The following is a 19,820-nucleotide window of genomic DNA, read 5'->3' as shown; positions in this document are numbered from 1 at the left end:
AACCTGAGGTTCCAGGCTTCCACACATACATTTAGAAAGGGTCTTTGCTATGACAGTTCCAGGACAAGTCATCAAGGCCAATCTTCAGGAAGTACTTGCCCCATCAACCCTAACTAAGTGATCACCATGTTCACATGAAAACACAGAGCAGGGAGTCACAGAAACCTCAGTACATCACCTTCACCAGCCCACCCACCAACCCATCCCAAAGCTTTCTGGAACAGATGCAGGAATCCTACCCAAGCAGGGGTTCATAAGAATAGGCATCAAGAATCAACTCACTGCAACAGTTTAAACATGTTCGTTAAATTTTGTCTGCAAAGAAGAGGTAAGTATTTGGTGTTGTAAGCATAGTGGCTAAGAATCAGAAAGTCCCCAGTACAAATCTTGTCTCCGGACCAAAACTACTATACACAGGAGATCTGTGGAACAGTTCTCCTAATTTTGTGCTTTGTTTTTATCTGAAATGCAGCCATGGGCCAATGCACTGCAAGGAGATGTTTAACCTTTTCCCCAGTATCATGCACTTGATCAGAATGGCTCTCCATGCTCAAGTGACTGTTTGCCCTGCAAGAGAAAAAGATAAAGCTACTTTGGGGGAGGAGTTGATTTTGATCAAGCAAACACTATCAGGGAGGGAAAGGTAACACACACACACACAAATCCAAAGTCCACTATAGCTGCATTTCATGGACACACTATAAATAATCAGGAGAGACAATCACTGAACTCCCACACACTGTGTAGTTTGGTCTCCAGCCCATCCATCTGCAGTACTGACATTTTCCCTACAACAGCCCTGTAAAGTGTGTCAAGTGCTTAGAACACTTGAAAGCTCTCTATGCACACTAAGTATTTCCAAATGCACTCAGCAGAATAGTGCAACTCCACTGTCTGCACATCACTGGGATGATCTGCGCAGTGGATGTACCAGGAAGTGGGTGGTCTATCTCACAATAATGGGCCTCCCAAAATCTTTTTCCTCCTCAAATTGACAAGTTCACAAAATTACTCAGAGATTCTGGGACAATCCTGATTTTCAACCCACATAACCATTTTAAAGGCAGCAAGGTGAAAGACTCAGCAGGCCAGGACACTGCAGTTCTTGGCAAGAACAAATATCTCTTGCACTTTACCTTTTTGGCAGACAGCTAGGATTTCAGCATCACAAGCCTGGCAGACAAGCACAAACAAAAGAGAGTTATCTCCCAGTGCTCACTTTTCCAAAACCACTGTAAGGTACTTTCCTCCTCCCTCCCTCTGTGGAACCCACTGTGGTCTCAGTTGCATGACAGAGTTATGACATGGCCCTCTATTTCCTTTGAAGGGTGTCTTACACCCAAGTGAAGAACCCAGAGCCCTACATCTAACCCCCACTACCAAAGGAGTTAATGATGGGTCAGGTCTGAATTAATAATGCAACAGAAATGGGGAGGCAAACAGGCACCTTAAAGAACATCCAATCAATCCCCAACTTCAAGCCCTTTAGATCAGGGGTGACGATTTCAGAGAGGGATGGCTTGGGCTGGCATAATCCTATAATGGTTAAAAGAAAAAAGGAAGAGGCATGAAGCTTCACATGAGCAAAAGGAAAACATGGTGTGCTCTTCATTGCTGGGAGCAAGCAAGAAGCAAGACTCACCATATGGATACAGGGGATCTGGCCCAGCCAGGATAGCATAAGCAATCGCTGCATCTGCCACTGAAACACAGAGAGGGCCTGGCCAAGATACAAAATGGAAAACGAGTGCATTATGGTACATTTATTTTTTACATTTTTAGTTTGTCCAATAACAAATGTTCTCTGGGCTTTACGAATAGTTAAAAGAATACAATGCAATGCAAAACAACAAACAGTGCAGAAATAGCTAAATATAAAGATGTACAAGAACAACCATAAAATTTGAAAACGAAGTCTCTAAAGTACCTCGGAGAAAAGATTACAATGTAGGCAGGCACCCAGGTGAGTCTCCTTGGAGACTCCCATAAATGGGGCACCATTTATTAACTTCCTACTTATCCAGATGGTCCTCTGGTTTCCAAGGATTTCTGCTTTTGTTTTTAAGCAGTTTTTAAAGGCAGCTTTCCCCAACCTGGTACCCACCAGTTGTTTTGGACTACCACACCTATCGGCCTGAATCAGCATGGCCAATGGCTGGGAACAGTGAGAGTCAAGGTCTAACACATCTGGAGGGCACCCAGAAGTGGAAGGCTGCTTTAGAAATGGGGTAGTGGAAAGCCAAGGAGGCAAAATGGGCTGCGCCACTTCAGACTGCATATTTTGGGAGAGAGCGAGATTGCATTTTTGTACAAGATCCCTTGTGAAACACATACATGCACACAGGAAGTAAAAAAGGAGACGAAGGTTCAAGCCCGGCCCTCTCCTCCCACAATGCACTAGTTTTCTATCCGCAGTGAGTTATGTCTGAGACCATTCAGAATGAAAGCATACCCCTATAATCTGAAGTGGTGCATTCCGTTCTGCCGCCTCATTCTCTCCCATGCGTAAATCAGGCATCAGTTTGAAACGGACAGAAGGGCCTGCAAACATATCCAGAGTCAAAGGATGTCCCGCATGGTAATCTCTTTGCCCCTCACCATGCTGACCCCCATTAGACTAGCTCCCTTTTCCCCATCCCTCCTACTTCACCACCCCTTGCTAAACATTCCACAACTATGAGAAAATTGAGCCCCTAGGTTTAAGAAGCACATTTACACTGCAAATGTATATAAAGCAGAGGGCGGGGTGGGGGGATTATAGCCCTCTAGATGACACTGGACTCTTAGCCCCCAGCAGACCCAGTCAGGATTGCCAATGGCCAAGGATGATGGGAGTTATAATTTAAAACCACCTGGAGGGCCTCGGGTTCCCCCTCATATAAAGTAAGGAAGTGGCACAGAATGCAGCCTCTCCTCCCAGGGGTAGACATAGGACACACGAAATTTCCTGCAGCTAGAAATACAACTCCAGAGACATCCTTCTTACCGAGGCCTACAGTAGAATACGAGAGAGGAAGGCAGCCAAACCCACTGATTCGTCCAAATGTACCTTTGGACAAGACAGAGCAAGATGGTTAAAGATGCAAAGCAACAAATTACCAAAATGGAATGCCAGAGGCCAGTTCAGCCAGAGTGCTGGGTCAGGCTATGTCGTGGGCCCAATCCTTCAAGCACACACTCTGGCATTCTGACACAGGACACCCCAAATCAGTGAGACTTTTTTACTGTAGCAAATCCCATGGTAAAAGCTTAACAGTTACATTCTTCAGAAATCATAAAGCTGGGGCACTTCTGGTTGGAGATGGCATTGTGATTGGATCTTCGCTGAGTTTCTCCTGAATTTCAGCTTTAAAAATACTCCTTTGAGACTGTCACGTTATCTGGGTATTTGCTATTAACCTTACTTCAGCTTTTATTTTTTGTTTTCTATGTTTATATCTGCTTGTAGCGCTTTTGGAGGTGAGAGGGGCCATGGCAGCACCAAAAGGAGAGGAAAGCTTGGGGACACCACCTACGCCACTAGTGGGTCCCCCGGCAAAGCTTTCTAAAGAAGCAACTGAGGGAGCAGAGCTGCTTGTTTTGATAAAAAAATATGTCTTCACGGTTATCTTTCCAGTCAAAGCAGCTCAAACAGTGGAAATTGATTCAGGATCCCATCTCTACCCTTCAAGGGTCTATGGACTCGATAAATGTTCATCTTCAAAAGATGGAGTCAAAAGTTAATGCACTTGAAGACCAAATCACTGCTCACAGAACTGCAATGGATGCCTCTCACAGTGTATTATCTGGTCGAATTCCTCAATTAGAAGCCCTCACTTGGAGAGCGAATCTGAGTATTCTTGGCCTTGGAGAGCTGGCTACAGATCTCCATCTCGCTGAGTTTATGGATACATTTCTGTGTGAGTTATTGGCTTTGCCTTCTGATTTTCCACTTGATATTGAGCATGCTTATTGTGTTCCTGGTTCTACGTGAGGTTTTAGAGTGGGGCCGGTTATTGTTCAGTTTCTACAGGCCTCCACTAAAGAATATCTGCTGCATACAGTAAGACAGAAAGGGGAGCTTTGGTGGGGACCAGCCAATAATATTATGCTCTTTCCTGATTATACTGAAGAAATCGCTGATAGAAGACAATTTACCAAGGTGAGAAACCTCGCAAAGCAAGTCAATTGGCAGTACCACATCAAATATCCTGCCACATTTTGCATTTTTTTGAAGGCCAGACGTTTTTAAGTTCTGATGCTGCAGAATCATTTCTCACTGGAATTAAAATTAAAACTAAGGATCTCTCTTCCTCAGCTCCCTGAATTTGGACTTCAGCTACTTTTATTTATTTTATTTTTTGGTTGCTAGTCAGTATTTTCATGTATTGTTTTGGTTTTGCACTGGTATTTTCTGATATCAAGTCTGGGTGACATGACAGTCCTAACTGCATCGCATTCTACTGTTTTTTCCTTTTCTCTCTCCCTTTTTCTTTTTCTATCCTCCCCCCCACCTTTTTTTGCATATCTATAACCACATATCTTTAATTTCTGTTCCTGAGTGTGTCTATTTACGTATTTTGTTTAATCAAAATAAATATATATTTAAAAAAAAAATTAAAATATAACGTAGGTTATATGTAACTATCACATTAAACTTAGTTTAATAAGGTTATGTACATGTGTGTGTGTGTATCTCTCCAGATAAAATATTACTTTAAATACCCGTTTGTTTTTTAACCTTTTTATCATTATTTCTTGTTGGTTAATCTTACTCTGTGTATGTATTTAATATGTGAGAGAGGCCTAGCTGAGTACTGTGGTTGCACATCAGTCCAAACAGAAGGCAAAAGCTTTTATTTTTTGTTTTTAAGTTTTGTTTTGTTAGGGGTTTTTTGGCAATTTTTCTTTTTGGAATTAGATAAAAGATGTGGACACAAATTGGATTATTTTATTTTTATTTTGGTTTTTTATTTTCAATTATTGTATATTTTTGAGTAATTTAATTTTTTTCTCAGTTTCTATGCAATAAGAACTATTCTGATGATGTTTCAAACGGTTAGTCCTACATGTAAACTAAGGATGTATTTGTTATACCACTTATGTTATATATAAATCTAGTTATTTTAGGTAAACCTGGAAAGATGTGTTTGGGTAGAGGGGCAAATAATTTGCTTTTGCTTTTTCAATGTTTAACATGACTTCATGGAATGTCAAGGGGCTGTGAAATGTAAACAAGCAGAAAAGAGTTCTTTCTAAGTTAAAAGAGCTTAATGTTGATATGGCTTTTTTTTTTTTTTTTTACAAGAAACCCACTTGATGGCTGCAGATGGACAGATGTTTCGAAAGGACTGGTTTGGTGAGGCTTATGTTACAGATACTTCAACATGGTGTAAAGGGGTTGCAATTTTAATTTATAAGCGACTTTCTATTTCAGTTTAACAGGTGATTCTTGATACTGAGGGGTGTTTTTTTAATTCTGGTAGGGAAGTATACGAGTAAATTAATTTCTATGATCCATGTCTATGGGCCAAATATTGATTCTCTGGCTATGTTTCATGATTGTTTTGCTAAACTGATTGATATCACTTATGATTATTTGATTGTGGGTGGGGACTTTAAACTAGGTCTTAGATCCTTTGTTAGATAGGAGTAGGGATATACGGATTCCGCACCGCCCGTTCCGGTGGGGAATACACAGGGGGGGGAGGCGATCTGTTCCTCCCCCCGGAACCCTCACGGAGCGGCTCCGCTCCGCGAGGGTTCCACAGAGCCAAGGGCCGCCCCATTCCACCGTCCGCATGCCCCGGATTCCCCAGTTTTTTTCTGGCTCCCCAAACTTACGTAAATAATTCTGTATGTACCGCTGAAAAATCCTTTTCGTGCATCTGCCATCGGTCTCCGTAAGCCTCGGGTCACACAATAAAAATGCCTATTTATTTTCATTAAAAGGGTAAAGCCCTTCGCAGAGATTCCCCACGTAACTTCCGGTCACTTCACCTCACCTCACCTGACCTGTCCTTCCCTCACTGGACCTGTCCTGACCTCACCTGACCTCACCAGACCTCACCTCACCTCACCTCCACAGACAATAAAATGAAAAGATGGAGGATTTCCGTGGACTTTGCGACTTAGCCGCAGCGAAAGAAAGCCTCGGGTCACAGGGGAAATGTTATCATAAAAAGGGTAAAGCCGTTCACATTCTTCTTCCATTTCCGATTTACGGATTTCTCTTCATTATTATTTTCATAAAATCCGCCATTCGGCGAACAACAACAAAAAGGGTCTGTGTGAGCTCCAGCCCGGGTCAACTGGGCCACCCCATTCCGAGGAGGATTCCACGGACTGGATGTGTCAGAATTTGATCCCATTTAAAATTCGTGTGGAATTCTCTGACATCCCTAGATAGGAGTACACCTTCTCCTAAGACCCTATCTGCTGTGAGACTGGCACTCCACGCTTACACGATGGGATATGTTTTAACTGATACTTGAAGAATTTTACATCCTGCTGACAGGAAGTATACTTTTATTTCACCAGTTCACTATAATTGCTTTAGACTATTTTTTGATCTCTACATCTTTAATATGTCAAATTAAAGATTGCAAGATTGACACATTGGTAGTGTCAGATCACGCCCCAATATGTTTGGAACTGCAATTTTCTGACACTCCTAGGGCCCCTGGTCTTTGGCACTTTAACGTTTCTCTTCTCAATGAGAAGTTTAAAACTCAGATGTTAGAGAGTATTTTAATACTAATAACGATACAGAAGGTTCGTGTGCCATCAAGTGGGAGGCCAGTAAAGCTTTTATAAAGGACCGAATTATTGCTTATGCTTCTTACAAAAAAAAACCTTTAAAAAACTCAACAGACATTTTTAAATAAGAAGCTGAAGTCTCTTATGACTCAGTTTGCCATTTCCTCCACTGCACAACTTTAAGAGTTCCAGAACACTAAGCATGAGCTGAATTCTTTCCTGACCAATAATTCTTTCACAGCAGGCGGAATTTGCTCTGACTTGTTTAAGATAGAAATATTGGGAAAATAGTGAACGTTAATCCTTGCACATGGTCTTAAAGAGCATCAAAATGTCATTTCAGCTATTAAAGATGAGAGTGGTAAAGTATATACTTCTCCTACAGACATAAACTCATACTTTTTAAAGTTTTATTCTCATCTTTACAGTACTGGTAGCAAGATATCAGAGCAAGATATGGATTCTTCTTTTGCTCAGATTAGTCTTCCATGCTTAGATTCTTCACAACAACAGCTCCTTTTAGCTCTTCCATGTTTAGAAGAAATTATGAATGCAATTATGGAACTGAACACTGGAGAATCACCCGGTCTGGATGGATTCCCAACTGAGTGTATAAAACATTCTCCAGTGTTTTAGCTCCAAAGTTGTACGGCCTCTATAACCATATTTTTGAGGCGGGCTCCCTTTCTTCATCATTAAATGACTTATATTATCGTGATTCCTATGCCTGGCAAGGATCATACCTATTGTGCTAACTATCAACCTATATCATTAATTAATGTACATATCAAAATATTAACGGCAATCTTGGCTGATAGATTGCAACAAGTTATGGCCACATTGATTAGACTGGGCCAGGTGAGATTTATTAAAAATATGTTATTAAAAATTGATTTATTAAAAATGATAATCTTATATTAGTTGTCGATCTAGTCACTTTAAACTCTGAAAGAACTGACCGGGTGGCCATCATTTCCTTGGATGCAGAAAAGGCCTTTGACAAAATTCATTGGAAACTTATTTTTACCATATTGACTAATTTTGGTTTTCCTATAGAATTGCTGAAATGGGTAAAAAATTTATACTCAGCTCCAAGAGCGAGAGTAATGACTAACAGTTTATTTTTGGCTTTTTTATTACAAGGTTGTCCACTTTCCCCACTGATATTCAATTTATGCTTGGAAGCCCTGGTGTGTGCTATTAGCCAAAAAAGTAGTATTCATGGGTTTGTCCATTTTGGCTTAGAATTTAAAATTAGCCTTTATGCTGATGATCTTTCGTTGTTTATTTCAAAACTCCAATCTTCAGTTCCAGCTTTGATGAAACTGATTAATACTTTTGGTGAATTGTCTGGCTATTCAATTAGGGTGCAATCCTATGCATGTTTAGACAGACAGAAGGCCTACAACTCCCAGCATGGCTGCCTGGGGCATGCTGGGAGTTGTAGGCCTTTTCTCTGTCTAAACATGCATAGGATTGCACCCTTAATTGGTCAAAGTCGGAAATAATGCCAAATGGAGCGTACTAGCCAACTGGCAATTTCTACAGTGCCCAGAGTCTTATTGGGGAATAATTATCTCTAGAGATATATCTCAAATGATTAGGTTAAATTTAAACAAGTTGACTAATGATATTTCACAAGATACAGATAGATGGTCATCTTGAAAGCTGAGTTTATGGGGTAAGGTTAATAAAAATTTGAGGTATAGTATGAATACTATACCTCAAATTATTTATGTTATACATGGGATCCCCATAGTTATACTGGACAAATATTTCCAAAAACTTAATGCTTTGTTTTGTAAAAAAAAAAAAAAAAGGGGGGGGGGTCCTTTCCACCAAGAATACCTTTGAAAAGGATGCAACTTCCAATTAATGAAGGTGGGTTTGGTTTTCTGGATCTTGCTACATACCATCAGGCTTATTTGCTGACGTGTAATAAATTTTGGTCTTTTCCACTCAGATTTGATTTTCCACCTTGGTCAGTGTTGGAATCTTCTTGTCTGGAGCCTCTCTCCAAATGGATGGCATTAGGTTCTCGACATATTTAGGCCGACAGAGCTCCTCCCACAATCTTGGCAGTTAGAGATGTGTGGCGTATAATGTCACACCAATTACAGTTTGACCTATTTTCTCATGCTAAATTGACTTTATGGAGAAATCCAGATTGAAGAATTGGAAAAAAAATGTTAATGTGGCGGACCTGGACAAATAAAATAATCTTTACCCTGGATCAATTACTGGCTGTTGATAAGCTTTTGTGATTTTCAACTTTGAGAGATAGGTCTGATTTGCCTGCTACAGCGGAATGGCAGTATTTGCAATTGAAACGTTTGTTAGTATCTAGATTCGGTCCTGCTGCTTTTACTGTCTTGCTCCTTTGCTATTGGAAACACTTATTGAAGCTGACCAGATAAATCGACCCAGGATTCATGTTCATAAATACTTATTATCAATGAATAAATATGATACAAGTGGTCTATAGCAGGAATGGAACAGGGAATTGGAATGTCCTATTTTGTCTAATCAATGGACTGCCAATTTGGCGTCTGTATTGAATATCTCTATGGATCTATATGGTTCCAGCCCAGCCTATCTGAAGGAGTGCCTCCAGCAACACCAGACAGGCCGCTTAACAAGATCAGCTTCAGATGGCCTTCTCTCTGTCCCATCAGCCAGGACAGCTAGGCTGGTAAGGACGAGGGAGAGGGCCTTCTCTGTGGTGGCCCCTACTCTGTGGAACTCCCTCCCTAGGAAACTCCGCCATGCCCCCTCTTTAATGAGCTTCTGCCACGCACTGAAAACTTGGTTATTCAAGCAGGCATTTGGGGTGGGTTAGGGTATTTTTAAATAATGTTTTAATGTATAATTTTACTGTTTTAAATTGTACTGCTGGACATCGCCCAGAGCGGCCAGGTGACCAGCCAGATGGGCAATTAAGAAATTTAATAAATAAATAAATAAATAAATCTTTGGTTTCACCTTATTCAGCAAAAATTTTTGTTTCAGGTCTACTAGATGCCACAACATCTCTTTAATAAAGGTTTATCAAACTCGTCTAATTGTTCGAGCTGAAATGCAGCTAACACTTCTCTTATTCACATGTTTTGGAAATGCCCAATAGTTGCCTCCTTTTGGGAGGAAGTTATTATATGGATAAATTTGTACTGGAAAACTCTTTAATATTTACTGATGTAAATGTTCTCTTAGATTACTTACCTGCTTTTTGGAATTTAGCACTTAGTCAGCATAAATTGATCTTTTGCACCCTTTTGGTTGCTAAAAGACTGATACTATGATACTGGAAGAATAAAAGCTCACTGCCTATAATGCAATGGACTGAAGACTTAACAACGCTAGCAACATTTGAAAGAGTAGTATATCGGCATAACTGGCAAATGGGCTTATATTTGGATATCTGGTCTGCTTTTACTGAAGTTCATGTGTAAACTATTCTTTTTCTATTTTTTTTCTCCCTAGAATATTGTAATATTTGAAACTGAGGATTTTAGACTGTTATATTTTTAATTTTTTGTTTTTTGTTTCTTTTGTTAAAACTCACTAGAAAAAATTGATTTTAAAAAAGAAAGAAATCATATCGCTGGTGACAATTAGCTATAGGCTCCGTAAGTAATTCCAAAACATTTCAAAGCTAATAACTATAACTGTGTCAGAGATCTAGACAACTTGGTTTCCCTGTTGCAATCTCTCTGGCTCAGAACACAGGGCAAGGGGCTCAGAAGATTCCTGGCATAATCCATCCCAGGCAATCCAAGAGAGGGGTTCTAGAACATGACCTAAACAATTCCACACATGCAGAGGTTTAGTCCAAACTTGAGATCTTCATTGGAACCTCAGCACTACGTGGGTCAAGGCCTATTAAATCCAAGAGTCAAGACAGTTCAAGAGTAAGTCCAGATTAATCCCACACATGCAGAGATTTCGACTACCATAACTTCCACTTTGATATCTCCACACTACATGGGTCCAAAACCATAGCAAACAGGAATTCAAGGTCTATGAAAAGTACAGCAGTGCTTTAATTGGCACGTTCTTAACAATTCAAAGTTCAAAAAGAGTCCAAATTGGATGGAGAGTCCATGTGAAGAATGCCTTGAGAGGCTCAGATGGTAGCAAATCTAGATAGAGAGGTTTGGGGGCAGTAAAGAGGAGAACGTTCCTAGCAAAGGCTCCAAGCCTGGGCATCGGCTTAAAAACGAAGCTGTGTCCTCCTGAATAACTAACTAGCCAGGGCTTTTAGCCCATGAACGAGGCCCCTGCCCAAATAGGGTGTCTCCATTCTGCCCTTCAAGGATGATGCTTCAAACTAGGTTCTCACAGAGAGGCTGCCAGCTTCCTTCCCTGTCAAGGACAAAGCTAGCAGCTGGATGGGAGTAACTTAACTCCAGCCTGCTTTGCTCTGAGAACACTGACAGAGGTAAGCTCACACTGATTCTGACATTTCCCAGGCTGAATAGGCCCAAACCCTTCCGGACCACTTCTGATCAGATTCTGGTTATGAACTATAAGGTCCACGGTAGCGCTGAAGGTGGACCACAACAGGCTAAGCCTCCTACAGGAAGAAGTGTGGTTGATTCAACTCAGCTCAGCGTCTCACATTCTCCCACCAGGAAGCTCCAACCAAGTAAACAACCACAGTCCAAACGGCCAGTCTGGTACACTGGACTGAGTGTGGGGTCTGGACTCAAGAGGCCTAGAAATCCCTGCTCGGCCATGAAGCTCTACAGGTGATGCATTCTTCTGGTGGTAAAATAGAGGATGAGACAGAATGCTGCATCTCTAGGTAGACCACTTACTGCAATTAATTGGTCCATGGTAATCTTGCCCTTTCCCAGCAGATGGCTCCCAGCATAAAATAGCTTTTGGAATTTCTATGTTGCTCCCTCAGTGCGTCCCCTCTCTTCACCCCCCATCCAGGGAAATCCAGGTTCCCCAACCAAGTAAATATATTTTACCTTTCAGTCCCACAATGCCACAGAAAGAAGCAGGGATCCTCACAGAGCCTCCCCCATCTGTACCAAGAGCCAATGGGCAAAGGCCTAGAGAGAAGTAGATTAATGAGAGGCTTCCATTAAGGAAAATTGCCTATGAACTGCTGATCCATTAAGGAAAACCGCCATGAACTGCTGATCTTGCCATGAACTTTGGAACCCTGTTGTCCTTCTGCCCATTACCTCAACTCCTCTCTCAAAATTTCTATCTGTAATACTCACCCCACCCCTTGTATGATCTCACCTGCAGCCACAGCCGCTGCTGACCCACTGGAGCTGCCACCAGTGAAATGCTGGGGGTTGTAGGGGTTTCTAGCTGTACCATGATATCTGCAGGAAGGCAAAGTAATATGTTGAAGATCGTCATCACCAAGGCGGATGGGGAAGGAAGGAATTTAACATCTCAACAATAGTTTCAGGAATCCAGCATGGCACCCCTTTGGCAGCAGTCTGAGGGCCAGACTAAACATCATGCAAGAAGGCCTGTGTGTTAAAATTGACCCAAAGCCACTGACCCCCAGCCACTGCACTCCACCCCAGCTATGAAACCAGAAGTAACCATTGCCAGGAGAAACAGTTGGGTGCACCAGTTTTAAGGTGACAAGCATGGACACTCTAAAAGGCGTAATGCTGCCCTCATTGCATTAGGCCTTTACCCAAATTCAGCAGGACCCAAGCTGGATCTGCTGCTGTCACCTCTCATCAACCTGAGCTAAAAGACACTCCCCTCCCTTCTGTCTATGTGCAGATACACACCAAGGCTTCCTCCAGGCCCATAATTCCTACAACTGAAATCTGGCATAGCATAGAAAAAAACAATCCTCTTTCTTAGTTGCAGTAGGAAAGCTGAAAGAGAGAGAGCGCGTGCGAGAGAGAGAGAGAGCGCCATTTGTTGTTTTTTGCTGGAACAAGCTAAAAGTCTAGTGGCACTTCAGAAACTAAGAAATATATCATGGCATAAGTTTCCATGGAATTTCTTCATCTCTAAAATGCTGGTAGACTGTTGTTTTTTCATCCACCATTACAGATTCTCAGAAAGGAATCCAGGGATCCCCAGAGCACAGCATGAAATGAAAACCACTGTTTCATGAAGGCAAACTACTTTACCTGTTTGGATTACAGCCAGTGGTCCCAGTACCCAACTCATGCATGTTTGAGGCACCAATAATAATGGCACCAGCCTCACGCAGTTTCCTGGTCACAGTGGCATCTTCAGTCTCTGGCTTCACACCCAGGTATTCTGTTCCACTCCGGTGGTGATAAGGGACCTCAAAATACAGAAACACATGAAGATACATTGCACTAGGATTTCTGATGAATGCAGCCCAGCAATCCCTTTCTTTAGGGTTGGACTCAATGGTCTTATAGGCCCCTTCCAGCCCTACTATTCTATGATTCTTTCCCCTTTAGCAGTCCAAGAGGATTCTCTCAAGTCTATCCGGGTGCAACAGCAATAATTCAGGCAGAACATCACCTCCCTTCTTAAGAACAACCTTCTTCAGTGACGGCAAACACATTTTGTATGCCTACCACTTTAATCTCTTCCTTCAAGCAAACTGGGATTCCGTCCAAGAGAGAGAGGGGCTGCTTGTTTCTATAGCGAGCAGTGGAGTCCTCAGCCATCTGGGCAGGGAGAGATTTAGAGGAGCAGTCATGTAACATTTGTTAATATAATGGCTGAGTAGGAACAGAAACGGAGAACCTTTGAACAGGCAGACAAGCCAAAGGATTCCTGACATGAGTCCAACCTGAAATACGGATCAGAGAGCTTCCCCTAGCCCGAAAATCATACCATTTGGAGGAAGCCCTTTTCCAGTCAATAAGCAACACTTGTTGTGGACAGAAGCCCAACACACCTTGATTATCTCCTGCTGGTCCCACTGAACTATCGCTTGGAGGTGGGGACTTGATTTCTCAGCATCTTCCAGTGCAGCAATAATGTTCTTGGCCACTTGAAGAGGGGTTACCTCCCCTGATCTAGCAAACAGGTAACAGTCAAGGTAAGAATACTTAAGTTTCCCCTCTTCCTCACTGTCATAATCAGGCTGAGGTCACAGGCAGTCCTAAATACTGTGGTCTCCATTCTAGGATCTCCAAGATCAAGTTGCCAGAGATGGGCTATTAGTGGATCAAGGCTCCCATTTCTGATCTTGGAAGGATTTAAATATTTTGTTGGATGTTTACACTGTACTTAAGCAGAAAAGTTCTTGCATTCTGAAGGGGAAGAAAAAGGATATACCAGAGCTTTACCAATGCAAAAAGCTGTTCTGAAACTCCTATTTCATAGCAGAAAACAGGGCTGACGTGTTCCATAATAATATATGCTTTAAGAAATATCAACAACTCCTGAGGGATGATTTAAGAAATATTAACAATATTTGAGAACATCTGAGGACCTGCAAGATCTGTTTGAGAGAAATATGACTACACCAAGGAGAAGAAAGGGGCTGGCATCACCGCCAACTCCCCCCGTACCTCCTGTGTCAAAAGTTTCAAAAACAGAAGATATAGGGGAATTATTTACTCTGATAAAGACTTTATCTTCACAATTTATGGAGCAAGCCAAAAGGCTGGATTTAATCAAAAATTCCATCACCGCCTTGCAAGGAGCTGTGGATTTAATGCGTCATGGCAAAAAATGGAGACGAAAATTAACGAGCTAGAAGATCGAATGGCAGGGAATGAAACTACGACACAAGTATGTTTTAAAAATGTCTATGACAGAATTTCTCAACTGGAGGCCTTCACGTGAAGATCCAATGTACGTATTATTGGGATTAAAAATCTGTCTAATGATGTAAAATTGCCTATTTTTTGGATAAACTTTTGCATGAGATACTCCCTATCCCATCTGATTATTTACTTGATATTGAGCAGGCATTTCATGTGCCAAATGCTAAAGGGACTGACTATACGATCATAGTCCAATTTGCAAAAGTCTCCACAAAAATTATATCCTGCGTTTGGCAAGAGAGGATGGAAGCCTTTCCTGGAAACAAGATAAAGTTATATTATTTCCAGATTACATCAAAGAGGTGGCAAATAAAAGAAGGCAATTTATCAAAGTGAAAAATATGGCAAAACAAATGAACTTACAATATTACTTAAAATATCCCACTATACTCTTTATTGTGTCTGAAGGTCAGATAAAGAAGTTTCTAAATCGTGACATGGCGGAGGCATGGCTGAATGTAAAAATGCGTGAGATTTCTTTCACAACCCCATGAACTGGAATCTTTAAACAAGCTTTGTTAACTGCTTGTGTTTAGTCTACATGATCCAGGCTAGGTCAGAAGATAAATGATTATACATGTATTCGTTTATTCTCTTTCATCTTTCTTTTTTTCTTGCTTTTCTTTATATTTTTTATTTCAAAATAGATATGATATGCTGAATTTAAATTTATTGTTTGAGGGTAATTGTGCACATGCATTTATATATAAAATATATTACTGATCATTGAAGGTTTATTTTAAGTTTTATTATTACATAACACTATATTTCTTTTAATTATTATTATTATTAATATAGGCTACTGGAATGAACTGTAGACCTGTTTCTTTGATATAAGATTGATGATATGATACTGAAATGTAAGGTTGTTTATTAAACTGTAAGATTGTTAAGGTTATAGATATAGTTTTTAAAATAGAATGGCATCGGAGGCCGGGGGGTATTGGAGTTTAAACTTAATTCCTTAAAGGGGAGGGAGAGGGGGAGGGAGGGGGAAAGAATCTTTTCTTTTTCTTTACTTCCTTTCCTCCTCTCTTTTCCTTTTTTTCCTTTCCTTTTCCCTTTTCTTTTTGTTATTGTGGTGTCCTCATCAGAATATTGTATTGCTGGGAAATTGTAGTATTGATCAGGTTGTTGGTATTTTTGGTATTGTTTATTTCATTTATAAAGATAAAATAAATAAAAACATATTCAAAAAAAGAAAAGAAAAAGGATTTATCCCAAGCTAATGCAAACAAAACAGGATTGGAATCATTTTGTGCCCTTGAATGCTTACCCGCTCTCACAGGGATCCAGATGTATTAATTTATTTATATGAATTATATTCCCACCTTTTGGCTGCAAGAATTCCCAAGGCAACTTACAATATATATTAAAAACATTCAATAAAATGACACTAACATCACAACAAAATGCATAAGAATTGAGAGCTAAAAACCATTTTTATAACAGCAGGATGCAGTTAAACAATCTCTAAATACTGGAAAAATAAGGATGTCTTGATTGTCCTCCAAACGATCTAGTCCCAAACCATTTCGGGCTTTATACGTAGTCACCAGCACCTTAAATTGCACCTGGAAACCAATCCAAGCTAGTGCAATCCACATAAAACCAGAGTTATAAGCTCCGCAAGGTGGATTCCGGCTAACACCCTGGTTGCCACATTTTGTGCTAGTAGAAATTTCCAAATACCTTTTCAGGGCAGCCCTACACAGTTTCAGTAACTCAAACCAGATGTGTTTAAGGCATGTGAAACTGCAGCCAGATCTGTATACATGGCTCTATGAATAAGCAGGGGGCTACATACAGATATACATGGAGATTTTAGTGAAAAGCTTGCTGTGAAAGCACAATCGCTATGCTTGGATCAGATGTACAATCTTCTCTCCTCTGGATGAAGCTGAGGGGAAACCTGATCTTCCAGTATGCAGCTGATGGGGGTGTGCACACCACTGACTGGCTGGCCCTTGTGTCAATCATAAAGTCATTTCCTTCTTCTGTGGGGCACTTTTTCAAGGTTAAAGGAGTGAACCAATTTAAAAATCAGCAGCAGAAGGAAACAAATGTTTGTTTGATCAAACATATAAAGTGCCTGACTTTTCCCCCTTTAAAAAAAGGTGGCTAGCCCATCTGAAGCATCTGGGGCAGGCCAAAGAGGAACAGGAAATGAGTATTCTGAGGCTAATCAAGTGTTATTTGAGGAATGAAGATGGAGAGAAGCTCCCCCGCAGCAGAAAAACCCACACCTGCTCATGTTTGCAGGCAGAGGTGTTGCTAGGCATTTAAAACATTCAGGGCACAAATCTGCATTAAATCTGCATATGCTAATTTGTCTATATTTGCAAATTTAGAACTAATTACTAGGATTTGTAAACATTTCACAGAAGATAACACCAGCCAATTAATTTCTCATCCAAATAATCTCAAATAAAACAAATTCTTCAGTTAATTGGCATGCTGCCCCAAATCATCCCTTATCAGTAGTTACTCTTCAATTACAATTAATTTGCAATCTTGCACTGTCCCTTTCCCCACTTCAATCCCTCCACCCCAATTTTTGTCTTTCCTTTCTGGGAGAAAATTGTCCCCAACCTATGCAATTAAACTCAGAAAAAAGCTTCCATTGTCATTGATCGAAGTTTTTTTCTCAGCTCAATTGCCATGCAAGGGGGATTTGGGGGAGACGTTCCAGCATGTGGGGAGGGGAGGGCCAAAACTTCCTTCCCCAGCTGCAACACCCCTCCTTGAAAAACCTCCCCCTGCATGGCCATTAAGCTAAGAAAGAAATCTTCTGTTGGCATCAATGGGCAGCCAGGGCTCTGGGGAAGAGATCTGGGGCCAGGGACCCAGGCCTAGCAACGCCCCTGTTTGCAAGTACATCTGTGAGCACCTATGCAAATGTATGGAAGATGCAATACACCTTTATGTTAAATATGGGATAGCTAACTAAGAATAGTTTCCGCTTTGCTCTGGAATGGAGGGGAAAGCAGGAACCACAAGAAGCTGCAGTCTCCTCTTTATCATAGAGAAAGAAAGATTACCCATAGATCAAAGAGAGCTTAATTTACTCACTGGTAGCAATTCAAATAATCCTGGATCCCTTTGAAGCTAAAGGTAGGACCAGCAGAATGTGAACTGTGACGGAAAAAGAAAAGAGGAAACATGAGGCCTGGCAGAGAAGCAGGCCGGTCACCTGAAAGCAAGAGGGTGCCGAGCAGGCACAGGCATCGCTTTTCTCATCACCTCCATCTAAGAAGCATCTGCCTACGGCTGATCGCCCTTCATTTTCCACAGTCTGCAGGCTATTAGCCCTTGGTGGAAGCAACTGCAAATTTCTGTGTAATGCTATATTCACATGTGAAGTAGGCAGTAAAGAGAACACTCTGCTGGAACAGGCCTGATTTGAAGGAGGCCAGCCAGTTTTAGGGCTCCTTAGCACCTCCCCCAAATGCAAATGGGAATCTTCATTTGTAGTATTTCTTTTTTTATTCATGACATTTGTATGCTGCCACATAACAAAGTTCTCTATATGCTGCCCCATAACAAAGTTACAATAAACAAACATAAACACAATTTCAATACAGAAAACCATACAATCAAAAGCAACAAAAAATCTGTCAACACAACAAAACTCCCAGCATCCTGAAACTAATTACACAAATTTTAGAACAGAGAGGCCCAGACTATATAAGCTTTTTTAAAAGGTCTGGAATGGTGCCAGGCAAACCTCTCTGTGGGAAGGCCGTTCCATAACTGAGGGAGCCACTACCAAAAAGGACCTCTTCCTGATAGCTATCTCCCTCACTTCATTCAGCTGCGACACTTGAAGTAGGGCCTCTGAAGATATTTTAAGGTTCAGGTAGGCACATATGGGAGGTGGCCTTTCAGGTTACCTGGTCCCAACTCATTTAGTGCTTTAAAGGTTAAAAATGGCTCTTTAAATTGGGTTCAGAAATGGACTGGGAGCCAGTGCAACCAACAAAGCACAGGTGTAATATGATCGAAATGTCCAATTCCAGTTAGAAATCTAGCGGCCCTATTTTGGACCAACTGTTATTTATGAATTTAATCAGCAAATAATTTATTTTATTTAAAATATGTATATATCACCCTCCATTTCTCAATTCTAGAGTAGTTTATAATTACTTTAAGACACAAGAAAAATAGACAGATGATGCAAACTAGGCCAAACTGAAGTCGGTGTTGGAGTATGAAAGCTTTTGAGATTCACAGAACTCTTCCTCCGTTGGGCAGAGACAATCCAGCAGTGATTTCGGCACAGACTTGTCATATTACTATAGGCTATGTGAAGCACGACTGTTTAGTTATGCCACCCCGAAAGGTCCCTATGAAACCTAAGAGGAGCCCAGAGCCCAAACTCTGTCACCAAACAATGCCACAGCCCTGCCCCTTTAGCATGTGTGATCTCCTCATTGAGGAACTCTAGTGTGGCATTTTGCCCTGATTCAGAAGTTCTCTCAAAACATATTATCAGTACGTAGGCAACCCCAGGCTACCAGTCTACTTAATATATTTAGATTCCTCACAAAACCAGATGCCATCTTAGAGTTAAAGAAAGATTGAATTCTTCACTCTAGATATAGGTCACACAGAATTTTTTCTTTCCAGAAATCGCACTCTCAGACAAGATCCATCTTTTGTTTCTTTACTGTAAAAATATCAGCATAACAATACTAAATGCAAGGCTTACACATGCATAGATTCAAACACTTGATAATTCAAACACAAGCATAATCTTAAACCAAGGCTTCTAAGCAGAACAATTGCAACCTCATTCCCAATGATAGTCAGCATGAGGTTTACCAGGCTCCTTCTACAGACAAATAAAGGAAAGTTCTCCTTGAGAGAACAGCCAATTCCATGTGTTCAGAATCCCCTTTCTATACTCTTTTGGAGCCCATCAAATCGCCTTAGATTGTTTTTACTACATTAATTTATATTTCCATTTAGCTACTTTCCTAATGATACATTTCTATTTTTTATTACATTATGCCTAAGTAAGATTATCTCTTATTGAAATAAATGATTGTTACACATCAAAAACATTCCAGAATTTCATGACATCTTACAGGCCTGCTTATCAGTAAAGAGTACCAATGAGCCAATCATCAATTACTAATGGTTCAGCACTTCTGTTTCTCATCTGGGAAGCTCCAAAGATAACACAAGTTTAACTACTCTTGTAACAAGAGGCCAAGTTGAGTTGCACTGGGCTTTGGAATTTCATATTTTAATCCAGAATTCTCTTGGAGAAATCAAATTACGCAATTTCTTAATTGGGCAGTGAGAGGACGCAAATATGGAAGATTTGCCTGA

General features: G+C 40.8%; 1 protein-coding gene across 4 annotated transcripts in view; it reads right to left on the bottom strand.

Annotated features, from left to right (window-relative positions):
• The window catches only part of LOC146353012 (uncharacterized), a 50,852-nt gene that overhangs the window by 10,539 nt on the left and 20,493 nt on the right, over window positions 1–19,820 (bottom strand). For 3 of the 4 annotated variants that reach the window (XM_084835441.1, XM_084835442.1, XM_084835444.1), the window contains 10 exons: window positions 17,556–17,618; window positions 13,607–13,727; window positions 13,281–13,373; window positions 12,858–13,018; window positions 11,995–12,080; window positions 11,715–11,798; window positions 2,987–3,049; window positions 1,643–1,720; window positions 1,448–1,536; window positions 1,137–1,173 (listed from right to left, as the gene is read on the bottom strand). In XM_084835441.1, coding sequence (XP_084691567.1) covers window positions 1,137–1,173; window positions 1,448–1,536; window positions 1,643–1,720; window positions 2,987–3,049; window positions 11,715–11,798; window positions 11,995–12,080; window positions 12,858–13,018; window positions 13,281–13,373; window positions 13,607–13,727; window positions 17,556–17,618 — 875 coding nt within the window. The remainder of the gene's footprint in view (window positions 1–1,136; window positions 1,174–1,447; window positions 1,537–1,642; window positions 1,721–2,986; window positions 3,050–11,714; window positions 11,799–11,994; window positions 12,081–12,857; window positions 13,019–13,280; window positions 13,374–13,606; window positions 13,728–17,555; window positions 17,619–19,820) is intronic. The other variant, XM_084835445.1, reaches the window with a different exon arrangement.

The sequence above is a fragment of the Heloderma suspectum genome, chromosome 2 (genome assembly GCF_057233095.1).
Source record: "Heloderma suspectum isolate Gila_16-S chromosome 2, 16-S_ref, whole genome shotgun sequence".
NCBI lineage: Eukaryota > Metazoa > Chordata > Lepidosauria > Squamata > Helodermatidae > Heloderma > Heloderma suspectum.
The sequence above is the reverse complement of the archived record's forward strand: the minus strand, read 5'-3'. Positions and strand labels throughout refer to the sequence as shown.